Source organism: Engraulis encrasicolus, chromosome 10 (assembly GCF_034702125.1).
Source record: "Engraulis encrasicolus isolate BLACKSEA-1 chromosome 10, IST_EnEncr_1.0, whole genome shotgun sequence".
NCBI lineage: Eukaryota > Metazoa > Chordata > Actinopteri > Clupeiformes > Engraulidae > Engraulis > Engraulis encrasicolus.
In genome coordinates, this window is record NC_085866.1 from 30501120 (window position 1) to 30525518 (window position 24399).

Sequence of the window (24399 nt, forward strand, 5' to 3'; positions counted from 1 at the left end):
GTATTTCTTCATTTATTAGTCGTACAATTATGAAAAATAATAATCATAAAAAAGACTGGAAGCCCAAGATTATTTACATTTTTTCTTTTTTTCTCTATCTCTCTTTCTTCTCAGTTCCTGTAGTGAGACCCACCAGAGCATATAAGCTACTCTCAGTGGGATGTTAATAATTAGCTATTATGATATGTTGCGCATTTTAAAAAGATTTTGTCCATCCCTCGGCTCATGACAAAAAAAAAAAGAACGAAAAGGAAAAAAAATTACAGACTGTACATAAAGTACATACATACATATACATATATATATAGATATCTATAAAATCAGAATCATTCAAGTATCAAAATACAGATCGCTTGAGGCTTTTTTACAATCCCGATAGCATTTAATGTTCGCATCACACATCGTCATCATCATCATAGTCACCCATAGACTTTAATCAGTCCCACCAGCATTGCCATGGTGATATGCAAAAGGTGCAAACCCCAACATCAGGACCATACAAGGGCCTTCGCAACACTGTGCGACAGTACCGCATACATCAAAACGTACCACGAAAATAAAAGGCAATCACAACAAGTCTTCCGTCAGGACTATCTCATTCTCAAGACACATAATCCACAAGAACTTGTTTGGCTTCGGTTCATATTTTTTTCTTTCCCACAAAACTCTGTCCTTGGTTCTTAGTTTTTTCCCATTTTGGGTTTTACATTTTTTTTGTTTCTTTGCCCATATTTCATCTTTGAGCGTCATCAATCTGACACCTGACCTCTAGGTCAGTCAAACAAACTGAACGTCCACAAAAGACAAAAGCTGGGCTAGCTGTCCAGTTGCTCTTGAAAAAGCTCTGCTACCTCATTATATATATGAATGAAAAAAAACTCCCACAATGCACTAGGCCAGGACGTGTTGGTCAGTGGCGTCAGAGGGTTTTGCATAAAAAAAATCATAAAAAAATTAGGACCACTGTTTTACAACCACAGTTTCTCATGCCTTAAAAGAAAAAAGACCACATTAAATAGTTTAACTACAGAGGTTGGGAAAGAGTTGGGGCATGGGTGTACCACAGTGTTGGATGGATGGATGACCTCTCGACAAACACATTTTTTAGCAGGGCTGATGCCACTGAAGTTGGCTTTGCTTCAGTGCTTAGGGTTGCCAACCATCCCTTCAAATACGGAATCGGCTCGCATTTTGAAACAAAAGTACGGTTCCATATTGAGCTGAAACAGGACAGAATTTGGTTAAAATGCAGGAAAATGCATCACGAAAAGTTCAGACTACCGGCTCAAATGAGGTATCCCTTATTTTCCCACCAGAGAGTTGGCAACCCTAACAGTGCTGTAGTGATCCTTTTCAGAAAATAAGACTCCCAGTCCACTGTTGCACAATTACATAGACAGGGATGGAAAAACAAATCCTAGGTTGTGAAACAGGATTTACGGTCGTACCTTTCTTTGAGTAACTGACTTTGAAGAAAAAAAAGAAAACAAATGGACACGTTTGGGTGCCAGAGGCCAAATTACGCACACTTTGTCTTTTCCAAAGCTATTTCACCCGGGGCCTTTACTAAGAAGCTGGTTCAGGAGTAAACCAGGATAAGTTGAGGTAAATCATCTAATACAAGAGCCTGGAGTTCGCATTTTCATAGAAAAATTAGGACTCCGGGCTCTTCTGTTAGATGATTAACGTCTTAACTTACTGTAAAGGGGTTTACTCCTGAACCAGCTTCTTAGTATACCCCTCTGGGTATTACAATCTCAGGAAACAGATTCTGCACAAGCTACAGTTCTCTTCACCTGGAGTAGGCTATCAAAATAAAATGTTCTCCATATTGAAAGAGTTGCATTTTGTTTGTATAATTGCTACAAAACAAAACATTGTCAGGTTGTTAATTCACATTAGCAAGAAATGAATGCCCACATCTTCTACAGTATATCCTGAGGGGGTTATTTCATATCGCCCCCTTGTGGTCAGGAAGTTGACAAAAAAAAGAAAAGATAATTTCTCCCGATCATTAGGGTGAGTGCATGTGTCCATTCTCCAGTGAAGGCAGAAACATAGTGTGAGATGAATATGCCTGTGATAAGATAAGAAGTTACGCCAACCAATGACAGTTGAGAATCCTGCTGTCGTTTTTCCTGCGTGGCAAGGATGGTTTCAGGTCAACGGATAGCAGAGTTAGTGTTCATTCTTAGAAGGTGCCTTGGGGCCAGGGAATTCTGGGTAACCAAGATGGCAGCTCCTTTCTCAGTTTGGTGTTGTGGTTTGTTCTCTGTGGCTGGGGTTGGACGCAATGACAGAAAGTAACTGGGGTTTTGAAGAGGGAGATGATTGGCTGACTGGCTGGTTGGTTGGACACATGGAAGGATGGATGGATGGATGGTTGGATGGATGGATCTCCACTTGTGTCAGTGTTTGTAGTCAAATGGCGTTTACTGTGAGGCAGACAGTCGGTGAGGGTTAAGAGGTTTATGGTGGTTGCGGTCAGAGGTAGTTTGGTTTCCCCACTGCCTCCGTCGAAACCAAAACCCCTACCCTGACACGACCGCCCACCAACCAACCAAAAACCCTAACCGCTCACCTCTCCCAAAACCACACCACACCACACTGCTTCAGCTGAGAGGGGAAGACACACACACACGCACACATACACACACGCACGCACACACACACACACACGCACACACACATTCACGCACAGAAAAGGGGGAAAAAAACACAAAGTTGGGTTGTCAAACAAAACAGAACCATGCTTATGAATCAACATTAAGAACCAAACCCAAAAAAGTAAACATACATGAAATAATGAAGAAAGTGACAAACATGCTACCAGAAGGTTAAAAACAACAAAGTGGAAAGTTTGGAAAGTGTGAAAGGAAAATTGTACTGAAAGCAGAAAAAAGAGGTGCTGGAGTCAGACCACCTGAACAACAGTAACAACAGCAAACCCAAAGCAGTTGAAAACGGATTCCCATTTCATCCCATCTTGACAATAAACTGTGGTGTCAGGTGTTGACTGAATGAATAGTCATCAGAGCAACAACAATTCAATGTAGATGGAAATTTCAGAAATGTTTGGGGTATTTTGATAACTGATAACTGATAACCTGATTTCCATCTGGGCAAATAAACCTGTGCAAATCAGGCCTTGGCTACATCCACTTTCTGAAGCACTGAGACGTGATTGCTACACACATACTGAGAATAATTAAGGCCTTATATTGAAGATCTACAGTAGCTAGCTGATTTGAAATCAGGTGAAGATAAATGCAGAGGGCCCTACAAGTGATACTTGTGCATAATAAATGCTTAGAATCTCAGATAAGATTTGAAAAACACCTTTTGTGATCCAGCCATGAAAAACATCCCGTTTTCTGAGGACTTTGTGATGGTTTGAGGAGTTGTGTAAAAAATTAAGACTTCACTTCAAGTCTGCACATTTTACACCACACCAACTATCAGAAATTCTTGAAATCTGAAGTCTTGAAAATATATCCACAAGGTACCTGTATCAATATGACCCTTCTCAGGACACAAGAAAATGCCTTGATGAGGAAATGCCAAAGAGTTAACCAGCTTGCGAATTAGCAAAGCCAAGCTCAACATTTCAGTCTTGTGTCCCATTTTTGGTGGGGCAACAGTGGCTTGGTATTGTTATCAAAGCAGTAGAGTCAGGTAAAACTGGATATGGTCACACACCCATGTTAGCTAAGATGACGCTAGCACCCATGTTAGCTAAGATGACGCTAGCTGACGTGTTCTGGCTTGTAAACCAAATCTTCATCCTGTACGTCAGTTCACAGTTCACAGATTGATGCGTCTTCACAGAGACTTCCAACACTGAGAAGAACAGTGAGGTACACGCTTAGCAAATGCTACAAATGCTAACATCACCTTGATTGGCAAGGTGACCTTGAGTAGACTCGAACACCTTTGGAGACGAGTCAGTCGACTCTGAGAGGGGTTCTCTGATTGGATAATGACCCAGATTGGCTCAACTAAATCGCTTGAGCTCAAGAACTGGATTTCAGTTGGCTGTTACGTGCACACAAATACGACTTCTTCTAAGGCCGATTTTGATATTCAAACTAGCTACTGAAAAGACAATAAACAAACGAAATCCCATCCCTACTCGTCACAGTGCTAAAGCCTATCCCTCTATCCATTTGGCAGACACAGAGAGTTCGCCCACATACATACAGAGTCTAAAGGTTCACACAAACAGTCTTATTGAGATGAGTACCGAGCTCATTCTCCAGCTTCGAGTGCACCTTCCCACACTTTCACAGATGGAGTAGTCTTTGTCCATCATCTGTGGCGGCGTGTAGTAGGGTTTGTGGGAGAGAATCTACCAATTTTCTTTTTTTTTTCTTTTTTTAAAGAAGACTCCTCTCAAACACACAGTCAGTCAATCAGTCACACACAGAGTGTGTGTTTAGGCTGGATTCTCACCACCAATATCCAAGGTAGGGTTCAGTTGCGCAGTCCGCAAGTGCAAGACAATGAAAGAGACGCAGACACTGACACTCATACAGTGTTCCATAGTGGCGACCAATTTTGGTAAAAATAACAGTCTATCAGAAATGAATCAAAAATAAACAAAAAAGTATGTTTTTTTTTGTTCTGTTTGCTGCGTTCCTCGACTGATTGTGTTTCGTGATTCATTCCACTCCCGTCCATTTTCCCTCCATATTTTCTCTCATTTAAAAAAAAAAATCATGCTCATGTTGACTCCTCCAGACCTCAGAAGTTCAGACTAGCGAGTAGTAGAAGTAGTAGCAGTAGTAGTAGAGAGGAAGGAAGGATGGACGAGAGCCCAGAGCTCGCTGAAGAAGAGAAGAAGAAGAAGAAGAAGAGCGCCTCACAGTGGACGATGCCTGGCATAGACAGGAAAAGCACCAGAGGAGGGAAGGGGAAATAATAATAATAAAATAAATCAGGATTGCATCACTTATATCTCTTATATATAAAAATACTACTACTATAAAAAAATGAGATCTGTTTATCCGCTACAACAAAAGTGAACAGGAGAGGCGATTTGCCTCAAGGTAGTACTGAGGAGCTAGTATGAGGGGGTGATAGAGTCTCTGGCAGGGCAAGCAGGGTGGGCTGAGCTGGGGTGGGCTGGGCTGGGCTGGGTTGGGCTGGCGGCAGGCTGTTAGGATGATGCAGGCGGTGTAGGTGGGTAGGTAGGTTGGCAGGAAAATGGGTTAATAGGAGAAGAGGGCATGGGGGAGCTTCAGGGTAGTTCTCAGTTGTTTTGTAATGTTAGTGCAACAAAGTCTTTGTAATGCAAGCCCCCGTTTTCTGAGCACAACTTTCCCACCAATCAGTCAGGGGTCATATTTTTTTTTCTCAATGTTGTCTATAGTGGGCATAGCCAGGTCTTCCAGTAGGAATATGATGCTTCACAATTCTACCTCTGGAGCAAGAGGACCATGGGAAGTAGAGTAACTGGGAGCAGCATGCTTGATGCGAGGTGCAATGAGGAGCGTGGCCATGATAGCCACATGTGCCACATGAGTGGTAGGGGGCATTGAGGTCAGGCACAAAAAAAACCTATAGCTAGCGCAAGCAAGATGGCATGTATGCTACCTGGATACGAACACCTATTGCTGTTACTAGTTGATATGTCTACAGTACAAATCCATAGGGGAACCCCATATAATTATGGACAAGCCAGAGCCTGGTTGTAAAAGGGATTGGGGAAAAGGATTGGGGGGGGGCTTGGAATGGGTTGGGGGGGGCATGTGGAGTTGGCACAGTCTTGTTAGTTGAATGGTGATGGCTGCGTGGGGTTCTAGGGTGGAGAGAGCAGCCAGAGGAGGAGGAGGAGGGCAGACGCGGAACAAGGCAGAGGCAGAAGAACATACATTGAGCGGAACGCAGCAGAACCAAGAGACAGGAGACAGTGAGTGACGGAGCTAGAGTGAGCAAATGTCAGGTCGGACTGCAAGGGGGTGCAGCAGCAGAGGGGGGAGGGTTAGGAGCCATATTTGGCAGAGGAGGGGCAACATGGAGAGGAGGAGGAAGAGGTGTGGATGGAGGAAGAGAGGAAAAAGAGGAGGAGTGGTGGAGGAAAAAGTGTTCCATTTCAGTGTAAGGGTGGAGAGGCAGAGGGGTGGAACGCAGAGTCACAGTGTGAGAAGGCACAGAGTTGGAGGTTGGGTTTGGAGAGTTTAGATAGAGGGGTGAGGTGGTGGTGGTGGTAGTGGTGGTGGTGGTGGGGTAGGTAGGTGGCTAGAAGGTTTTGCATCTGAGGTGGAGGGAGGTGATCAGAGTGGAGCGAGTGTGAAGGAAAGGGCAGCAGGAGGTGGGTGTGGGGTGGGGGTGGTGTAAGGACAGGGTGCCCCCCCCCTACTTAGAAGATGGTGTGAAGGAAAGGGCAGCAGGAGGTGGGGGGTGGTGGGGTGGGGTTGTAAGAAAAGGGTGCCACCCCCCCTTCTCAGAAGATGGTGGTCTCGTACTTAGTACTGATGGTGCGCTTGGAGTCCTTGGCGTCCACTAGCCATGTGGCGCTGCCCTGCGACTGGGAGTCTCCCTCCAGCTCCATAGGGTCCACCTGGGGAAGGAAAGGGCAAAAGAGACATCAGCATATCAATATCATATGTCTTATATCTTGTAAATTAAATATCAGCGCATCAATCGTATATATTATATCTTGTATATGTCTTATATGGCATATCTTATGGTATATGTCTTAAGGCAGGAATAGACCAAGCACGACATGAGCGAGTCCAGCGACGGAAGTAATTGACTTTGTATTGAGTCGCGGGAGACAGAAGAGACAAAAACGTTTCGGATGACTAGAGGCGATTTGCGCGACTCAAGCGACAGTTTGTAGTTGAACTCCAGCCAATATTATGACAATTAGCTATGATGCGGTTCGGTGCAAGGCGCCACTGCCAATGGGAATGTTGGAACGCTTGCATTCGTCTTTTAACGGACATACGATGACGCTCTTGGTGCACAGTCCAGCGACACACTTCAACACCAGTATGATAATGGACATACCAACATTAACATGCATATAACATGGCTTGTCTTGGGTACCGTAGTGACAATCATTGAAGGGATCAGTGTTAATTTTGTCAGCTTTTTTTTGATTTAGTCGTAGTCTTAGTCACAGTGACGAAAATCAATTTTAGTCTTAGTCATATTTTAGTCATTGCCTTCCCAATTTAGTCTTAGTCTTAGTCTAAATGACGAAAATCAGTTTTAGTCTTAGTCAATTTTTAGTCATTTTCGTCATTTTAGTCAACACTGTACATTACAGAACTTCTCCACACACTTTTAACATATATCATTGACTGTTGAGAATAAACCTTCTCAGCACACTGCTTCTCTCTTTAACATATATCACACTGTACAGAAAAAAACCTCTTCACACACTGGTTCTCTTTTTCTCTATTTTATTTAATACCAGTGTTAATTTCGTCAGCTTTTTAAAATTTAGTCTTAGTCTTAGTCACAATGACGAAAATCAATTTTAGTCTTAGTCATATTTTAGTCATTGCCTTCCCAATTTAGTCTTAGTCTAAATGACGGAAATCAAAAAAGGGCTTTGACTAAATACTTTAGTCATAGTCATGGTTGACGAAATTAACACTGGAAGGGATATTCTCTCAGCATCAGTATTCCAAGGGGACATCCCCAACATCCTAAACTACATTATATTACATTTAATTTAGCAGACAGAATTTAGCTTTTGTCCAAAGTTCGAAAGGTGGACATTATCAGCAACACGTACAGCCACAGCAACAGACACCATGCACATCAGTATTGCAAGGCGCATCACAACATGTGCAACATGCATGCTCAGTATGGTAAATGAATTGCATGTAGACAACACCAACATCATCCAAATGTGGCACCCCAACACAAGGGCTAAAAGACACCCTGCAATTAGTGCGGTAAAGTGATTACCACACATCAATGTGGTAAAGGAACGAGTTGTTTGAACACTGAAGATTGATTGGACCTGTGCATGTCGAGTCAGGTAGGATAGAATAGGATATTAGTTGTGATTGCGTACTTTAGAGATCGTTTCTGTCTTGTCTCGCATGGGACACATAATTTTGATTATCTTGCATATATTGCATCATGCAGAATGTGATGCAATTGACAAATTTGACTTTAACTTTTAACACTAGTAGATTAGTCTGGTTGTTGCGATTTTTGCACTTTCATTGTAGAGTACCGTGAGGCCAAATTTCTTGAAGTGGGACAGGTAGGAGGATGGACAGGCCCAAGCTACCAGTAGATCACTCATAAGGCACTTTTAGGCCGATAGAGACATAACAACCATGCCGGTGCCCATTCCTACACCTAATCTCAAACCTGAGTCTGAGCGTTCGGGAACCATAAAGTTGGTTCGAGATGTGAACTGAAAAATACTTATTTTTTCTCGGCGAACCTTGACGACAGCACGGATGTCAGCAGCTTCAGCCGGGTAACACATTGTCACATACAAAAACGTTCAGAGACTGGTATGAACTTGAGTGGTAAGCACTTTAGTTCTGAACGTAACTGGTGGTGTCGGAACAGGCACCAGCACCGTTCTGGTCGACCTGAAAGCAGCAACAGAGCACCAAACCATAATGCAGGCTTTCCCAAACTGGGGTGCGTGCACCCCTGGGGGTGCGTGGCCTGCCACAAGGGGGTGCGCGAGCTGAATTAAGAAATGGTGGATACATGTGTTTTTATACAGCATTAATGAAAAATAAGTTGTTTTTTATTTAATGGTGCATTGTATGCTTGAAGAAACATCAAGCCTATTGGAAATTATGATTTCCTAAATGACTGCATAATGTACAATGATTTGTGCACTGAAGCTATATCTGAGTGGCCATAAGTACACCAAAGCATTCGCTTAGGGGATGCGCGAACCACATTGAAATGTACAAGGGGGTGCGCAAGGAAAAAAGTTTGGGAACCACTGCCATAATAGATAATACATCTATCTTATGCAGACAGTTGGAGAAACATATAGTTCTGGTAGAAGAACACTCTCCCAGTCTGTTTTGGCGGACACTGCACAAATGCCACAATGTAATACAAGACAAGTTGAGCAGATATAAAATTATTTCAGTCAGGAAGCATTTATTGCTGAGTGAGTATAAGTACGACCTATTGTGCCAACCTGTCAGTACTGATTACGCTGTTACTGTACACAAATACTGAACTGATTCTGCATTAAAAAAGAAAAAGAAAGAAAAAAGATTGTGGTTTTCAATGATGACCACTTACAGTGCCAAGCATAACTTCCTGTACAACTTGTAGAAGAGAGCAAGCTTGTACTAGGCTCTACTGTACTGAATTTTATTCCATTTTAATTTAGTTTTCTTCTCTTTTCTTTTCACTATTTTTGAATTATTGTTGTTAATCTAACTGTTAGGCACGTAGAGCTGCATGAATTGTATGAATTGTGCCATACAACCACAGATATTATTATGAACGAAGAGAAGACACCGGAGCAGCACAGATGAGATGCTTTTCTTTTTTAATCTATGTACTCATGGACTTCCCATCGAAATGTTAGTCCCTAATCTGTTGAGCACTTGATTAAAAAAGAAAAGCATCTCATCTGTGCTGCTCCAGTGTCTTGTCTTTGTTCAAGATTGCCTGTCGTTCTTCCTTTGATGCACCAGAAGAAAACAGAAGCGTGTGGAACCCCCACCCCCCCTTTTTTTAAAACAGTTATTATCATTATTGTACTCAGCATTTCTCCCAATACAGTGTATGGAGAAGAGGAGAGGGGCCAAGCCAACCACTAACTCAGCCAATGGTGTAATTACACAACAGGCCAGCAGATGGCCTTTCAAGCCCACAGGAATGTCCCACGTACACTGGCAGCATGCAGTATGCTTTCTATGTGCTTGTAGCCTCGAAATCTAGACACCCCTAGGGTTTAGCTCGCTAGCTAATGCACTTGGAAAACTGCAGGACTTTCTAGGACTTGGAAACAGTGGAAACATAAGTTGGTACTCAAACCCAACTGAAAGGGTGAACATAACCTGAGGGGGAGAGTTTTGAAGTTCATTTGAGGGACCTGTACTGCGCTTATAGGCCAGCCAGAGAGTTGTGAAGGTGGGAGGAGGATTGGAGTGAGGAATGTAGCAAGCATAAAAGCAAAGCAAGCAGGAAAGCAAGGAGAGAGAGTGAGTCAGATTGACAGACAGCAATGATGGATGGATGGATGGATGGATGGATGGATGGATGGATGGATGGATGGATGGATGGATGGATGGATGGATGGATGGATGGATGGATGGATGGATGGATGGATGGATGGATGGATGGATGGATGGATGGATGGATGCGTGTACGGGGAAACAACAGACTGTACAAGGCAAGGCAGGGTAGGGTGGCAAACAGTGAGGAGAGACTGAGGAGGAAGAAGATAGACAGTGGTATATGGATGGCTATATGGATATGCAGTCATAGGAAAAAGTTTGTACACCCTTTGAAATGTCTTACATTTCTGTCAAAATATGAAAACAGGTAAATGTTTGGGTGGAATCAGTTAAAGCAGACTGATTGTTCCTTTTTGTGATTTCTGGGAAGATCAGACCATGATCATGACTAATTTTGACAGAAGTGTAAGGAATTTCAAAGGGTGTACAAACTTTTTCCTATGACTATATGGGGGCTGAATGGAATGAGAGGACAAAGGGAGTGTGGCATACAGGGAGGAGAGACTGAGGAAGCAGAAGATAGAGAGAGATGGATGATGGATGGATGGATACATGCATGGATAGATGAATGACTGTATAGGGGGCTGAATGGAGAGAAAGGACGAGGGAGGGTGGCATACAGGGAGCAGAGACTGAGGAAGCCAAAGGAAAAAACAAATGGATAGATGGGCACTGGAATGGATGGATGGATGTAGAGAGACAAGGAAAAGGAAAGGCAGGGTGCCATACAGTACTGAGAGGAGAGATGGAGGCAGCAACACAGAAAGCCAGAATGAATGGATGAGTGAATGAAATAAATGGATCGATGGATGGGAAGGCAGGCAGAGAAAGCGAGAGTCTGGGGCGGAGACCTGGAGAGTGGGGTCGGTGGAGTGCAGAGGGAGGAAGGGAAGGGTGACATACAGGGAACTGAGGGAAGAGAGAGAGAGGGAGAGAGAGAGAGAGAGAGAGAGAGAGAGAGAGAGAGAGAGAGAGAGAGAGAGAGAGAGAGAGAGAGAGAGAGAGAGAGAGAGAGAGAGAGAGAGAGAGAGAGAGAGAGAGAGAGTTTGTGTGTGAGACCTGTAGAGGTGGGCTTGTGGGGCTGGTGGGGTGCAGAGGGAGGAAGGAGGGTCTGTGGGTGGTGCAGGTGTGACAGACACAGCAGCGGCTGTCCAGCACAGGAGAGGAGTCCTGAGAGACAGAGACAGAACACCAACACCGGAGGAGAGGAGAAGGAGGGGGTGGAAGGGCGTAGAGAGAGAGATACAGAGGGAGAGAGAGAGAGAGAGAGAGAGAGAGAGAGAGAGAGAGAGAGAGAGAGAGAGATACAGAGAGAGAGAGATACAGATAGAGAGAGAGGGGGGGGGTGAGAGAGAGATACAGAGAGAGGGGGATGATGGGGGAAGAGAGAGGGAGGGCAGAGAACAAGTACACACAAGCAGACACACAATAGGAGAAAGAGAGAGTGAGACAGACACATAGATACCACGTGGGGGAGACAGCACAGGAACAAGGGAAAGAGACAGCACAGGACAATAACAAGGGAAAGACAGACAGGACAGTAACAAGGGAAAGACAGACAGGATAAGAACAAGGGAAAGACAGACAGGACAATAAGAAGTTAAAGGGACAGCAGGTTGAGGTGGGATAAAGAGAGAGGGGGAAAAAGTATGACCAAGTCAGAATGCACATCAATAAGGAAGGACAGCAGCTCAAAGTCAGAGAATAAAGGCATAAACAAGAGATAGGAATCGGAAACAGATATAAGATGACAGCATGTGAAATGAGGAAGAGAAAATGGAAATACTCCACAGTCCAAATCAAACCTTTAAGCCATTCTAGCCTGATGACTTGTGTATGTTGTTTGACCTTTGGTGCCTGGAGCGACATATACGCTGCATTCAGGCTCTTGATATTTTAGATTTTTTAATAAAAATGTGGGTATGTTACAGCTTAATGAAGACATTCTAATGCAAGATTAGAGTCTTAAGGTTTGAAATGCAAGTTATTTCATGTTTTTATGTGCATCAGAGGCTGAGGTATTTATTTCGGTTTTTATAAGCTGAGGGCGTAGGTTAAAATGGGTTAATTCACATAGAGTACCTTCGCATGTCTTCTCCAATGGTTTTATGCTACTATAGCAAGCAATACTACAACTGGTGTGGTAGGCTAGGGTACACAGAAACCATGTTCAACAGAAATGCACTCATCAACAGTACTGTACATTCCCCTGTATACGGTTGTTGTGCTTTTGAAGCTCTTTAAAAGTCATCGTGGTTATTAATAATGCATTAGGAGCACTCCATATTAATGCTGTTTATTTCCCCAGTGGGAGGCACTGGCTTTCGTTTATGTTGATCCCTGTTCCTCTAACGCCAATTAGTTAGCATGGGGAAAGAGGAGAGGAGAGGGTGCAGAGTAGAGACACAACACAACAGGGCTGCCTCCAATCAACACTGAAGAGGAGGCAAAATATCTGACCTGCTCGTGTGTGTGTGTGTGTGTGTGTGTGTGTGTGTGTGTGTGTGTGTGTGTGTGTGTGTGTGTGTTCGTGTGTGTGTGTTCGTGTGTGTGTGTTCGTGTGTGTGTGTTCGTGTCCATAAATGTGCGTGTGTTTAAATGTGTGTGTGTGTGTGTGTTAATGTATGCATGGGTGTGTGTGTTAATGTATGCGGGTGTGTGTGTGTGTGTGTGTGTGTGTGTGTGTGTGTGTGTGTGTGTGTGTGTGTGTGTGTGTGTGTGTGTGTGTGTGTGTGTGTGTGTGTGTGTGTGTGTGTGTGTTAATGTATGCATGTGTGTGTGTGTGTGTGTGTGTGTGTGTGTGTGTTAATGTATGCATGTGTGTGTGTGTGTGTGTGTGTGTGTGTGTGTGTGTGTGTGTGTGTGTGTGTGTGTGTGTGTGTGTTAATGTATGCATGTGTGTGTGTGTTAATGTAGGCATGTGTGTGTGTGTGTGTGTGTGTGTGTGTTTGCTTATGTGTGTGAGCCTAATGGTGGGTAGGGGGTCAGTAAGCTAAAGAGCAGCCCTGTAGGCCGCCGTGTTCACAGCGCGAGCGTATTGAGCTGCCTAAGCACCGCGCCCTCGGAGGCTAATCACTAAATGCATTATTTAAGCCATTATCCACATCACAGGCTAACAAATCTATAGCCGGATGACTGGGGCTACAGGCTAAATGTGAGAACACATAGACACACGCAGAGAGAGAGCGAGCGAGAGCGAGAGCAAGAGCGAGAGACGGAGTGTCTGTGTGTGTGTGTGTGTGTGTGTAAGTGTACAACTCTTGCAAAAACACAGGTTAAACAGGTTAGCGAGGGTCTGTTTTAATTATACCGTGTAAGACACAGTGACCCTAATGACCTAATAACAAGGTAAAGTCTGCAGCATGTTTGATGGCCAGCCATAGAGTCTCATAATGACACCCACTCCCTGATGTGCAGGTCTGCAGCCTGGTAATGTTATCAGTGGTACAGTAGACGCTCTAGCCTAGTGTTCCTCAACGGGGGTGGTACAGCCCCCCAGGGGGCGTTGGGGAGCCTTAGGAGAGTGTTGAAAAGGATTCTGTTGGGAGGGGCAGTGCTTAGTTGTCATTGGGGCATTAGGCCATTTAAATAATTTTGTAATAGTAAGGGCAGGCAGTTGGCATGAGTTGGCAGGCTTATGATAGAGGTCAAGGGGGCGTTGGTAGGCTTTGTCCACGGGGGCGTTTGCTCAAAAAAGGTTGAGAACCACTGGTCTAGCCCGTTTAACCCATTGATGCTGGATACTCAAAGTGCGGTCCGGGCACCACTGGTGATCCGCGAAGGGAATTCTTTTCCAAGACAAGCCAGCAGTAGGCTATTTGTAACATTATTACAAAGCTAAACATAACTGTATTATTTTTTCTGTATTATAACTGTATTATTACTGTATCATATTTTCACCACAACAAGACAGTCTTGTAAATGTGAATAAAAAGTAAGTGACCTGAATCAAAATTAACAGTGTCAAAGTAACACCCATCAAATGTCAATTCAGTTGATAGGTGGTCCCTGAACATTTTTGGGGGGACAAAGTGGTTCTTGGTCTGAAAAAGTTTGAGAAACACTGACATAGACGCACCATTAAAGCCCATGAGAGTTGAGATTTTTGATTAAAATGTTAGAACTGACTGAACACATTGTAGTGCAAGAGGAGGGTCTTAGCTGTTAAATTCAACTCATTTCATATTTAGGTTTTTAAAGGCCGAGGGCACTTTTTTTGCAGGTGCTTTAGTCTAGCCTGTTCAACACCACTAATGTAATATGGGCCATGGCATCTGGGAAGCAAATATCTCATTAGGGTCAGAAGGGTTGTTATTTTCGCAGGCTACGCCCACACTGGTGCTTGATTGTGTGTGTGTGTGTGTGTGTGTGTGTGTGTGTGTGTGTGTGTGTGTGTGTGTGTGTGTGTGTGTGTGTGTGTGTGTGTGTGTGTGTGTGTGTGTGTGTGTGAATTCGAGACGATTCGTCTAATGAATTGCTGAGAGGGGACCATTCGAACAAAACGTTGGACCATTCGTAGAAGGCATGGGGCGTTTCGTGCAGTACCTGCGGATCTTTCGTAGAAGACCTAAGGACGTTACGTTCAACCCATGCAGACCTTTCGTGTAACTGGGCAGACGTTTAGTGTAGTCTGCCTATTTTATTAGCCTATTATTTTTTATATTTTATCAAACTTGTGTGCCTACCACCACAATGCAATGAAAACAAAAATCGAACCATGTAGAAAGTGTGTGCGTGCGTCTCTATTTTTTTTAATTTTTTTTTTATTTTAGTTCAGGCTGCTTTTTTATCATTAGGCCTATTTTATAGCCTATTTTATAAATATACTATATCGTAACGGACTGCCTCTGCCTCCTCCGGAGTGAGATAGCAGCGTTACCCCCTGTGCACTACATGTGCAGCCTATAAAATGGGGTTAATTTCAAATGGCGGGTGAGACTGTCAGGAAGCAAGCCGAGAGAGCAAGAGAGAGGGAACCATGAAGTGTGCCGAGAAGATCACCATTCGCAAGAATCGCTAAAGCCAGACATTGATGTGAGCTGTTCCAAATTGAGACCAAGCGCACAAGTCTGCAAACAAGGATTTTGCAAAAATGCACTACTAAAAATAAGAAAAGATATTCGTTGTGATGATCTGAGTTATTTCTAATGTGTTGATCACTGATTTGTATTCATTTTGGAAAGGTAACGGCAATCTTATTGCTGCCTTACTGGCGCCCATCTCATAACTTAAAACTACAGTCGGTTGCACCGCTACAATATCAACGAAATGTTTTAAAATGTAGGCCTACAACAGTAATGTAAAGGTAAGAGATAATTTATTGTCCACACGTGACTATAAGAAAATATTTTCCTATGGGCGAATAACACCCCCGATGCCGAAGGCGGAGTGCTGTTATTCCGCTTGGAAGGAAATATATTTTCCGTAGTCACGTGTGGACAATACATTATCCCGCTTATCCCGCCTTTACCAACATTAGAAAGCATACAAAGTTAACCAGTAGTTTATAGTAACAGGTTTATTGCCATTTTATAGCGTGCACAAAGAAAGATAGTTCGTGGAACGCTCATAATTTAAAAAGAAAGAAAGGAGTCGCACACTGGAGCTGAATGCAGAATCAAAAACTACTGTAACTGTAAACAAAGCCGAAAAAAGTAAATAAAACCGACAGACAGGGGACAAACATTTCGGGTCTAGCCCATCATCTTCCTTTTCTTCCTTTTCATTATACTGCTCTTGGAATTACGCACCGAGCGATACGCTTAGGATATGACATTGGCCGGACGCCACCCCACCATTACGCTCATAACAAGTAACAGAGTTTGGCTACTTTCTAACGTGTTACAGCCACATTGCGCTTCAAACTGTTTGCAGGCTGCCTCGTTCACTGCGCGATATCTACTAAACTCGGGTTCATAACAGGGTCATTTCTATCTGATCGGCGACAGTATTCCAGATAAAAGTATAGACAACCCAAGCACTGATGTGCGCCCTGACCATCATCATTAGCCTATCATCCTGCTACAGTCTGAACACTGTGCGCCGAATGGTTGGCTGGAGGAGGCAACGCTAGCCTAAAGAGCAGGCTACTTCACCCTTAAGGAAACTATCAACGGACTCCTCACTTGTTAAAACAATACTAGTGTTAATGAAAGATGTCACGACAGCGGCCGGCGGACAGTGACAGTTTGCTTTCTTGAAATAACAACACTTGGACAATATGTAGACTTGTGCGCTAAGCGCTGGGGTGGGGCAGGGGCTGCTGAACTGTCTACAAGCTGTCGTGCCGGGACGTAGGCAGTAGGTATCCATTGCGTGCGGCCGGCCGCTTTGGGAACTGTAGGTAAGTTGCATTTGGGTAGGCTATTGCGCGTGTTATAGTTGAATTAAGTAATCGACGAGCCAACGTCCGGCAGCAGTGACTGAGTGTGTAACTTAACTTAACTTTTGTAGGCTATATCGTCCGAGTGTGTCCAGATTGTGATTCATTTATTCAAAGACGATAGCAGTTTACAGACGCTGCTGGCTGCATGGATATTGTGGGGTTTTTCCCTCCTAATTGTATTTTATGAAATTGTAAAAATAAAACTACCATAACCTTTACTCCTGTTGTCTGTCGTTCCTGAATCGTGGTCTATTTCACCTCTTACAATAGTGTCCAGTCCAGTGAATGATCCTGCATCCATGGCTAATTGGATAAAGCATACTAAGTGGACATGAAAGAAATGCGAAATTAAAACAACAGCGTGTCAATGCAAGCACTTTATTTATTTTTCCGGGGGCATGATTTTGTTGACAAGTACTTTTTTAACGACTTTAATGAAGATGTCGTGTAGACTGTTTGACGGCCCCTTCCATAGGACAGCATCCATCCATCTCTTCCTCATCTTTACGCGCAACGGTAATAATAACCATTACTTCTCTTGTAGACGTTGCGCGTAATATTTTATTCATTATGGACTTATTTCAAGCAGCATTCAACTGTCCACTCTGCGTGGCTTTGTTGAAAGGGTTGCCTTTGGGTGGATGACTTCCCCTGAACACGGCAGGTCATTTGCATGACAAGACTTCATGCCCATTAGCGAATACTTTAACCCTTCAGGGGTGCCCTGGAAACGGCTGATAAATAAATTATGTAGAATGATATAATAGATATTTGACTAAATTGATAAGTTAATGCTGGTCAGTGGAATATTTCATCTGCTATCTACGCACAATAGCCTAAAGTAAATATAGGTAGCCCCAGTCAGCTGCAACTTCGAACCTAGGTCGTGTGACGTCTCCAAATGTGTTACTTTTCTAAGCTTGTGTGTTATCGGATGCGATGCCATGTTACGGCTTGTTGGTTTGGGGTGCCTTAATTTTTCATTAATTGAAAGGGTGTCTTGCCTAAAAAAAAGGTTGAGAAACACTGCAGGAAACAGTCTCTGCAACAGGGACAATGACAAAAGGGATGAATTGCTTGAGGAAATCAAAAGGGACAGAGCGAAGTTATGACAACAAATTGACGTGCACCATTATGCAAGGCTACATGTAGTTATGATGGGTTTAACCACTCAGTTACCGTTGCATTAATAATATGTATGATAAAGATGACTTCAGCGCAGGATATCAGAAATAAACAAGACAGCGCAGATGGCTTTTAATTTTTAATATGGCCACATTATGCGTCAATACACCAATGCGTATTAGGCTATTTATCATGAAACCTCAAATCGGAAGTAGCCTTGTACCCAGCACTTTTCAAACCTTACTCGGGTTTATGGTAATTGTCCGGGCCAGCACTTTTGAAATCAAACGGACGCCTTGCCTGCATGACATGTCATTTGCATGATAAGAGCACGGACGATCATGGACATGCGATGGTAGCCTACACACATAGCCACACACGCACACAACACGGTTCAGTTCAACGTTTATTGTCCAGCAAGCGAACAGCGTGGTAGCAGTTGCTTTGCTCTGGAATCTCGAAATGAAAACCGACTTTTCTTGGGAAAAGTGTTGCAAGAACATTGAACTCATTTAGTAGGCCTATCATTGTGCCAAGCGTGTCGCAATATTGTACTGTGGATGTGTGTTGGGGAGGGCATTAACATTAGGCCTATGACAAAACATTATCGGGTAGGATTGAGGATAAATCTTACACGTTTCCTTATTAATGGAAAATTAATTCCATGCTAATTCCAAGTATTCAAGAACCTAAACAATATGCAATTGCTCCACAGTTCAAGGGTTAGGCTATGGATATTGACACCTTTCCTCCGCGATCGCGGATAGCCCCCACCTTTGCGCTTCTCATCTGGCTGTCACGATATGGAACGGGAAGAGACAGTTCAAGACAAGCGGCATGACTGCAATTGTCAATACAGTAGCCTAAAAAACTGTTAACTGTTCAGCGGTGTGTAGTCAAATTATCACAGCGGTGGTAGATGCTTTTATGAAGACCTGGAGGGCAAAAACCAACAGACACAATTGCTGAGTGTGTATGCAGTATTTGTAACGAATGATTCTCCTGCCAGGATAGCGTTGGACTACAGAATAACCCATTTACATGTTGAATGTTGAGAGGATGCATTTTGAAAAGTCGAAGACCTATTCACGAGGATATAATAGCTACCTTTCCTTGTCAATGTTCCATGCACTACAAAATATTCCAGAACCTCATCTGTGATAGGCTAAACACAATTTATCCAACAAGCTTGTGGATAATATTGCCACCTTTCCCCTCTCCTGCGGTAGCCAGTTGCCTTCTCAGAAGAAGCAATCTGAATCGGAAAGAGAGAGCACTGTTCAAGACCCGCGGCAAGACTGCAATTGTCATCTGGTTCGTGGTGTCAACCTTCAGCCAAAACGACGACAGACCCTTTTTTTATAAGATAGACCTACCTTATTCGCAGCAGCCAAAATCAGTCAGACAATAAGTGCTTAACGAGTGTGCAGGGTAGCGAATGCTCTTCTATCAGGGTAAAGTTTGCAATTGGAGAGGGGTGATTGAAGGGCTAAATTAAGTCCGAAATCAAAATGATAAAAAAATACGGTCGATTTATTTACAATACCCTACATGACAGAAAGAAAACGTGTAGGGGGTCAACTGAAAATACCCATAAACTGAGGACTATAGGCAACGTCAAAGTAAAATACAAACACGACATCAAACAAAGCTTTTTTTTAATGCGGTACACTTCAAACTTCACAAAACCCACTGGTTAACAGCAGGTTTTACGCACACATTTCGAAGCGGTTAATCACAGATGCTGCTCTCTTCCTTGCTCTCCCTTGCACCCCAACGTACACTGGGTTTAATACACCCTGCAATACTGGCAAACTATTATTCAATTACCATTGCATTTGTTCATGCAAAGACCTTTACGCGGCGGAGAGAGAACGCGCTCCTGTGCAGTGTTAACGTAGCGATTTAACTTCTCTCTCTCTCTCTCTCTCTCTCTCTCTCTCTCTCTCTCTCTCTACTGTAGCCATGGGCTTAACACAGGTGCATGGGTTCTGTAATGTTTTCAACACTGTTAGGACCTATATTGTTTTCTGGCTCATGCGCGAACTATTTGTTGTCATTCAGAATCAGAAACATCAAAGTGTCGGGAGACAGCTTTCTCTTGTTGCTGGTGCTTCACATCTAAAAAGTTAACGGAAAGTCAGAAAACTCGCTGCATGACAATGTGCTCAATGGTCAATAGCCTACTTCTAGATGCACTATAGCAGGTGTCACCAACGTTGTGCCCGCGGGCGCCAGGTAGCCCTCCAGGAGCTTCTGAGGTGCCCACCAAGGATGTTAATAAACAGTGACGACTACCAGATTTTAGTCACAGAATGCTTTTCTTGATTTAAATATGATATTATTTATTCTTTATAACCTATAAGCAAATTATCATTCAATAATAGGGTGATTTGAGAATGATGCCAAGACACCACTAGAGGACAAAAGTAGCCCTCGGGTAGCCTTCAGTAGCCCTTGGGTAGCCTTCAGTAGCCCTTGGGTAGCCCTTGGTAGCCCTCAGACCGAGAAAGGTTGGGGACCCCTGCACTATAGTCTACAGCCTAGACGCGCGCTGCTCTGATTCAAAGCGAGCACAAGGGTCAATAGCCTACTTCTTGACACATTAAACCGCCCTGCTTTGATTCAAAGCGAGCAGGCTGTGCTTGGTCCCGCCTCTCTGCCCGCAGATGGGAGTAAAGTAACGGCGTAAAAGTGAAAAAAAAAGCTTCTCAAATATTGTCTAGATAATTGTCAAAAAATGTAAGGGCGTAAACGTAAATTGTCAAAAAATGTAACGACGTGAAAAAAAAAGCTTCTCAAATATTGTCTAGATATTTTGTCAAAAAATGTAAGGGCGTAAACGTAAATTGTCAAAAAATGTAACGACGGAAACGTTAAAAAAACAACAACATAGCCCTACCAGTTAAAATGAGTAAGTACATTTTATTTATAGATTTACATGTTTAAATCAACAAAAAAACAAAACTTAACAGCTGATTTACATATTTAAATAAACAAAACCCTTAAAATGAGCATTAAAAAAGCTGATTTACATTTCTAATATAGGCAGGCTGAAGAAAACCCGTTAAAATGAGCATTAAAAAAGCTGATTTACATTTCTAATATAGGCAGACTGAAGGGACCTTTAGTTGAAACCTAAGGATCTTTAGTTCAATTTTAAGGACCTTTCGTTGGCTTTTGCGGTAGACGGACCATCCTCGACTAAAGATCCCCAGCCTTATACTAATGGTCCAACGTTTTGTTCGAATGGTCCCCTCTCACCAATTCATTCGACGAAAAGACCTGATACGGTGTGTGTGTGCGTGTCTACTCACCCCACCAGACGTTCTCAGGCTGCTGCGTGTTTTGGTTGGCTGCTGCTGCTGCCGGCTGCTCTTTGCCGATTCGCTGATGTCCGGCCCTAGTCCCGCCCCCACAGGCATGCCCTGCTGCTTCTTGGTCCTCTGGGCCTGCAGAGCCAGCTGATAGGCCACTTCGAACGCCTGTCCCAGTGTCAGGATGATCTCATAGGTCAGATTCTGCCAGAGGAGGAGGGATAAATGCAAGAGTGGTGAGATTACATGACAGGCCAGGAGAACACACCATGGATCACCTTCGTCAGAGTCTTGTCTTGAATCTCATGACCTGACGACCTCATATTGTTCTTTATTGTGACTAGAAAGTGATGAACAGGACGGCAAATAAGTGGAAGACAGCGATGGGGTGGGTTTGGCATATGACCCAGAAGATTAAACTCAAACCGGGGTCACCTCATGACCAACTAACGCCACACAATACAAGTGACTCAGTCAGCATAGTGCGTCACAGCACTGCAAAGAGTTGATGAAACTACTTTTTCACAATTGTTGTGAATTCATTTCAAACCAAACAAATAAGTGATGAATAACATTATAAAAAAAAATTCTGTCTTGCCCTACTGCTGACAGGGGAGGCCAAGAGAGGAGAAGCCATGCCAGGAGCAGCGTTTACATTTTCCCCGCCTAGTTGGGCTGCTTAGGATGGCCGTCTGCAGGCAAAAAAAGGGCATTTTGACAGGATTTTCTGCAATGAACGGTCATAGAAATCAATAGAATTTAGTTCACAATTGGGTGGGATTTAGTGCTTCCAGGCGGGTTTTCAGCATTTTTTTTGGCTGGAAATCATCAGTCCCTCTCACCTGGCAACCCTGCCCAGGAGACATACGGTATGGCTTATAAAAGAGAGCCTTGCTAGCTTGAGATCAGGTTACCTCTGATCTGCATCTATCAGACCTCTATAAGTGCATTAGTCCCCATCTCCACCGCCAGGATGCCCCTGTGTGAGTGCAGGCCTTAACCTGATTAGCAAAGTGATAGGTATATTAGCCAGTGGTGGACGAAGTACACCAGTTATGTACTTGAGTAAAAGTACAGTTACCTTGCATTGAAAACTACTCAAGTAAAAGTGAAAGTATTCACCTCACTTTTTTACTTGAGTAGAAGTACAAAAGTATCTGCCGTCAAAAATACTTAAGTACTAAAAGTAAAAAGTAAAAACTTAAAAATGAAGCCCTTGGTGCAATTGTATATTTAAGTGTTGTAGGCCTAGTTTAGTCATATCTAATTAAATATCCTCTGATTTGCATAGGCTACACCAACATGTTAGAACTAGGCCATAACAGGCCTCAGAAACACTGGAGTAAGTCCATGGATGTTATAGCATCAGAAGTTCATTTTCACCTCTCTAAACATTTAATACTGACCCTAACATGCCCAAAAGAACACATGAAAGGGCCATTAATATTAAGAATGATTAGGCTGAAATTGATTATATGCCTATTAGAACAACTACTACAATACCCCCCAGCCGTAGGCCTACAGTCCAGTATAGCTTAGGCCTACTTATTTGTGACAGCAAGGAGTTAGAGTAGTAGCCAATAAAGTACTTTATGTTTAATTTTTGTTATAATTATGGTTTTGGTAGACCTCTTCTTCTTCTTATTATTATTATTATTATTATTATTATTATTATTATTATTGTTATGTAGTGTTGGTGGTTATGTTAAGGTTGGCTTAGGCCTATATATCGGACAAACTGACTTCTTGCGATTCTAACCTACCTTTAAAGATAGGAATATCTTCATATACTTGTAATGGTCTCTATTTTCTAGATTCCAATGATTAGTAATAGCCTACTTCATACAACTTAATTGGAACACTATCTGTCTGATCATGAAAAAGCCTTTTGTGCCTGTGCACATCACTGGGCCAATATTTAGCCAAAGTCCACTTTTTTCTCTCTTTTTTTTACTTTGTTACTGTTGTTTTTTACAACCTCACTTTGGTGGTATTGCCAGTGCTTTTCATATCCACTGTAGCCTACTGACCTGACCGGAAAGGATACATGTTGCAAGGATACATGTTGCGTGTAACTTCACTTTGCAACATATGGTGGGCATGGCAATCCTCATGTAAAGATACAAGCCTTTTACACAAGCCTCTTTTCCATAAAGTTGAAGCAAATCATTTTTTTGGTGACAGGGGAGTCTATTAGACAAGTGATTGATATCCCCAACTACTTCAGAAAATACTGCAATGTAGGCTATTGAGGGGAAAGAATGCTATCACGGAGTTGTGCGCCTGGATGGTTTGGAATAAGCAGCATGTTTAGGCATCCTGTGTACTTGACTCAAGAAACCAACACGCTACAAAAGCGGCAATTATGTGACTCTATTGTAAGCCATAACACGGATAACGACATAATGGCAGGATAATGACAGTAAGTAAAATAAGCATTAGGGCCTACATTAAGTATCAATTCGCTAATTATTCAGTTAAAACGTGAAGCCTATCTGACAAATTTCTTGTCTTGTCAGGCGAATGCAACCTGCGAGCTAACCCTCTCCCCCCTCACACAACGAATACGACGTGCAGATTTATACACTCTAACAACGTTATTGTCGCCTTCTTTATTGTTTTGCTGTGCTTTCCGCGTGCTACTAGAAAGTACCGTTTCTTCTTATTTCAATTTGTCTCGCAAGTCGCAACAGTAGACACATCAGTGGTCTTGCTCTGCTCGCTTTCCTTCTAAAACTAATGCTGTACAGTTGAGCTTGTTGTCACGTGACACATTACAACCAATCACAATGACGAATCTCAGTCTGCCAATCGGATTCAGTTTCACTTTCTTCACACAAGCGTGGAATCTCGGATTTCATTTGACCAGGGCATTAAAAATGAATTAATTCACCTGCCGTGTATCGCCTTAAATAAAAAAAAGGAACGAGTAAGGAACGAGTGTTTCTGTAAATGTAACGAAGTGAAAGTACTAAATTTCGCTTTGAAATGTAGTGAAGTAAAAGTATAAAGTCTTACCAAATAAAAATACTTGAGTAAAGTATGAAAGTATGAAAATGTTACTTAAGTACAGTAACGAATTACATTTACTTCGTTACTGTCCACCACTGATATTAGCTAATGTAATATTAGGTATATTAGATCATGTAATATTAGGCATATCAGATAATGTCATCTGCAGAAGGCACCCTGCCTGCGTCGGCTCAGAGTTTGGATTGCAGATCACTTACAACTACATATAAATTGGAAAATCGTTATTAATGAAACCGAGAGCCAAGGTTGTGTGAAGCAGTGTGTGTGTGTGTGTGTGTGTGTGTGTGTGTGTGTGTGTGTGTGTGTGTGTGTGTGTGTGTGTGTGTGTGTATATATGAGTGTG

At 42.9% G+C, this 24399-nt stretch overlaps 1 protein-coding gene across 9 annotated transcripts in view; it reads right to left on the minus strand.

Moving 5' to 3' along the window:
* Positions 1 to 24399, minus strand: part of LOC134456940 (ankyrin repeat and SAM domain-containing protein 1A-like) — a 144322-nt gene continuing 119923 nt past the window's right edge. For 5 of the 9 annotated variants that reach the window (XM_063208603.1, XM_063208608.1, XM_063208607.1 and 2 more), the window contains 3 exons: positions 21024 to 21227; positions 11256 to 11366; positions 6446 to 6562 (listed from right to left, as the gene is read on the minus strand). In XM_063208603.1, the coding sequence (XP_063064673.1) occupies positions 6446 to 6562; positions 11256 to 11366; positions 21024 to 21227 (432 nt within the window). Of the gene's footprint in view, positions 2617 to 4555; positions 4878 to 6445; positions 6563 to 11255; positions 11367 to 21023; positions 21228 to 24399 lie in introns of those variants that run through there. The other 4 variants (XM_063208610.1, XM_063208609.1, XM_063208606.1 and 1 more) reach the window with 3 other exon arrangements.